We start from the raw sequence: 4,203 nt of genomic DNA, 5'->3' as shown, positions 1-4,203 counted from the left end.
TGACACCTTTGCATGTGTCTGGCTCAAGGTGTATCTGGTAAGAGCACAAGCTTTAAGCTTTTTGTGAACTTGAGATTTCCTTTTTCATTTTGCCACTGGTTTTATGACTTCAGGAAAGTCACTGTAAACACATCCATTGCTCAGTTTCTGCATCTATGAAGTGTAATCATGAATTTTGGCTCCTGGGAATTGAAGGTGGTTGGGGATTTACTCTACAGGAAATAATTCTGTGTGATGTGGACCAATGGGATTGTAGCTCTAAGATGATGGCAATATTTACTTCATCTTTCTACAAACTAAAAAACTCTAGAAAGAAAACCCCAAACCATCATTTTAACATGTTGTTAATTTTCATGTTGTGTTTGAGGGAAATTTTAAATCTGTACAGTAATTTCCTGCTGGTACCTAGTCAAACCCCACTGTGACATTTAGTCACGCATGTCCGCTAAGACTCAATTAAACAGATCACTAGATTACTGCACAGGTTTGGAGCTGCTCATGGACTTTGATGCCTGATACATTCTCTCACATCAAAGTGAGCGTGTGTTTGCTTGTTTAAGCACTTATTTTTTTTTCCTTATCTCTGACAGTAGTTTGCTTCAGATGGCTGAGAAAACAACCAGAGGCCTGCAGGATGTCCCCGGCTCTTCTCCTGATGAAAATGAATTTCCTTTCGGATATCCCTCTAACATTTGTGAGGATGTGCCTGACCAGAAGTACCTATGCAGCAACTGCAATAACATTCTGAAGAAAGCCCTGCAAACGCTCTGTGGGCATAGGTACTGCTCAGCCTGCCTCTCCTGGATTGTACGGTAGGTCCTTGCTACAGAGGGTCACACCGCCGTGGCAGAGTCTTGAGAGCTGCATCCTGCCACTGTGCTTAGTGACGAGTCTGTGGCTACCCGGCCCGCTGGACTGCTGACAAACCAGTGGACCCACTGACAGTCATTTTACTGACTGGAAGTACTTACCTGCGGTGGACTGCAGGGTACTCTCTACCTCCTTGTGCCCGGTATGGAAGTCTGCAGGGTGGGGAAGGCTGGATTACTGGGCTTGACAGCAGTCAATTTTTCTCTCTGTAAGTGTGAGATAATGATTCTGGTGTAACCTTGAAGAACTAGTACAAGGCTGACTTAATACTTCCATGGGAGTTTACAGTCCTCTGATAAGTGATGTCATAAGATTTTAATAAACATTATCTCAGAGTTTTATTTCTAGTAACTCAGCTGGGTCACTACATGTTAAGGTGCTGCTGCCATTAGTGACAAACTATGACAGCCACTGTCCCGGACAACCTGAAAACTGGGAGCTGGGCAGGGATTTGCTTTGATTCATTAGCTGCCTTTATCCTGCCTTTTCTTTCAACAATTATGCTTTGATCCAGAGCCTTTGGAAAAGGGTATGTCTGCCCTGCAGGTGAGAGGTGAAATTGCAGTACAATTCCGTGTATATGAGCTGACTTCAGCTTTGACATTTTGGAAAACAGCAGCTGTCATGATTCAGTGACTGGGCTTTACTACTGGCTAAATAAATCGAAAGGCTGTTACTGTGCTTCTTCATGGGTGCTATTACCAAAGCTAGTTTGTGTGTGCCAGTTCACGCAGTCCCAGCTCTGATCACAGTGTGGGGCACCTGAAAAGCTGAGTAAATGTACTGGCCACTTGTGATTTGAAGATCAATGTATAATAATGCAAAAATGTGTTGAAATTAATACATTTGTCCAACTTACGTAAATCCATTACTGTGAATCTAGAACAAAGCCCCTTAATGAAGCAACATAAACCGTAAATTCAGAACGTAACTGAATAATAAAGGAATTGTTGTATCTTCCCACTAGAGTCTTCTAGCACAAACAGGAAACTGGCTCAAACAAGCTAATTAGTACAGTTTGAAATCAGTTATGCTCTGGTCGGATGGATGCTTTTCCGATGAGCTTTTCCGTCTGTGTTAGTTCATTATCTGCCTGGATGCCAAACAGCATTGGCAATGAAATACACCTCTAGTAAAGTTTTATTTTTTGCTTTTCCTATATAAAACTCTATGCTAAATTTTTTAAGAGTAGATCAAAACCTTTTTTAGGTGCAGTAGAGTGTTAACTCTCTGCATTAGAGAGCTTAATTAATTAGAGCTCAATTTTGCACTAGATCTTTGTAATTTGAAGTCTATGTATCTTGGGAAAATCAGCATCTTCTGTGTTTGGTTTTCATGTTACCTTTCCTATGTGGTGTTTCTGCATAATTTATGAGATAAATAGGTTCCTAGCTTTATTCTTTTTTATGATCCAGGCTTCCCTTATTTTGCTGCAATACAGATGAGATTTACGTGCCTAGTCCTAATCTTGAGGAATAGAACAGCAGGGGTTTTTTGACATCAGTGTGTTCAAGAATTGGCTCTTTAATGAACAAGGACTATAGATTCTGAGTGGAAATTACAATTTCCATGTTTTTATCTGTGTCAGTCTCTATACAAAGACCTCTTGAAGTACAGTACACCAACTAATCGTTATTTAATTCTTTCTTTTTGCCAGAAACAATAAAAATGCAATTTGCCAGAAGTGTAAAGAGGAAGATCCCAGCACTTTAAGTGAGGGAAGCCTACTGGCAGAAGAAAGGGTAAGTTGTAGTTCACAGTTCATTAATTTATCATTAACCATTGTCTGGGCTACTCTATAGTCATCTTTGGACTACGGTTTAGGAGGAAATAATATAAAATGTGATAGCAACTGATAGTTACACATTTTAACTTATGCTTTAGTCATTTGGATTTCCCACAGTTTTTGATTTACAAAAGTATAATGGCAGCCTTAGGATTTTCCAAGTCCATCAGGTTCTGCAACATAAAATCCCACACTCTTCCATATAATTAACTTCTTCTTTGTCTCAAAGTAACCAGTACTTTCCTACTTGTAATAATATGTCTTAGCTGTTACTTACTATCCTTAGTAAGTATCCTAGTGGATTTTCTAATCCGATGGTTCTCTATACCCTTCAAAGATGTTAACAAACTTACAGGTGGAGTATCCCTAAGAAAAAAAGCTAGAGCATAGGCTAGCTGGCTGAATTGGCTAGAAACTATATTGACAGGGAGGGTGTCTGGAGAAAATAGTGGAAAACTTAGAGCTGAACATATTACTTGATAAAAACTGTGCACTGGCAAATGTTTCATCTGTAATTTAACAGTGCAGATCTTTTTTGCTGTCGTGATTTTCCAGGCAGACCGCTGCACTATTCTATATCCTGAATACACACTGGGCCATAGGGCTCAGTCTCAGCTTGTCTTTCTCCCTCCTTTCTGATTACATGCAGGAATACCGAGAGACACACGTTCTGTCTAAATTTGTTAGGGAAAACTGAAACCAAATAGGCAGCTGGCAGTGAGGTAAAAGGCAAAGTTTAGGAGCAAAATAATGAATCTGCAGTTAATGCTGAACTTGGTAATCTCTCAGAAAAAATCCTCAATTCTGGAGTAAATTTTCCAGTAACAGAATTTCATGCATCATGTAACCAAAAATAGGTACAGCTGAATCCTTATGAACTTACTCTTATGTTGACTGTCACTTCTCTTACAACTTTGGGATTTTGCTGCTCTGAGGTGCTTGCTAAGTCTGCTGGGACTTTCTGCAAAATCTGTGGGTGGGTTGTTGCAAACAGGGCCCCACTCTTGCAAGCTGATCTGCCTAGGCAGATTCTTATGCCTGTTGAGAGTCCAGATGAAGTCAATCACCACGAAGGCATGAGGATCCGCCTGTGTAGATCAACTTACAACAAATGGTCAGAGATTGTAAACAACACAAATAACGAAGATCATTTAGCAGGTTTATTCTTTGTATATATTCCTGATGATCTCTGCTTTACCTTTGCTGTGGTTTTGCTTAATGTTTATTTCCTATGCTATCTGTTTATGTGTTTATATTTTAAATAAGATACCTACACAAGGAAAAGAAAGGCCCTATCAGTATGTGTATTTGCCTTCGCTTATCCCAAGATCGATTTCTGCGGTAACTCCCATCTCTTCCCTGTTACGCTTTAAATTTATGATCCCTTCCTATACAACATATACTTCAAGTCTTATCACGGTGCTGTTCATCAGTGTCAGTTACTGAGCACCTGCATCTCTGTCACTTAAGTCAGCCGGAGGAGTGGAGGCATCCTCCCCAGCCTCTGCTCACCCCCAATCTGCTGTCATTCACGGGCCTGGCTGAGG

The 4,203-nt window shown here is 40.4% G+C and overlaps 1 protein-coding gene across 1 annotated transcript in view; it reads left to right on the top strand.

Annotated features, from left to right (window-relative positions):
- Window positions 1–590: 590 nt before the first annotated feature.
- TRAF1 (TNF receptor-associated factor 1) overlaps window positions 591–4,203 on the top strand; it is a gene marked incomplete at its 5' end in the record, with an annotated part of 16,061 nt that continues 12,448 nt past the window's right edge. Inside the window, 2 exons of the mRNA XM_010291053.1 lie at window positions 591–779; window positions 2,528–2,612. Coding sequence (XP_010289355.1) covers window positions 591–779; window positions 2,528–2,612 — 274 coding nt within the window. The remainder of the gene's footprint in view (window positions 780–2,527; window positions 2,613–4,203) is intronic.

The sequence above is a fragment of the Phaethon lepturus genome, unplaced genomic scaffold (genome assembly GCF_000687285.1).
Source record: "Phaethon lepturus isolate BGI_N335 unplaced genomic scaffold, ASM68728v1 scaffold40137, whole genome shotgun sequence".
Taxonomy (NCBI): Eukaryota; Metazoa; Chordata; class Aves; order Phaethontiformes; family Phaethontidae; genus Phaethon; species Phaethon lepturus.
The sequence above is the reverse complement of the archived record's forward strand: the minus strand, read 5'-3'. Positions and strand labels throughout refer to the sequence as shown.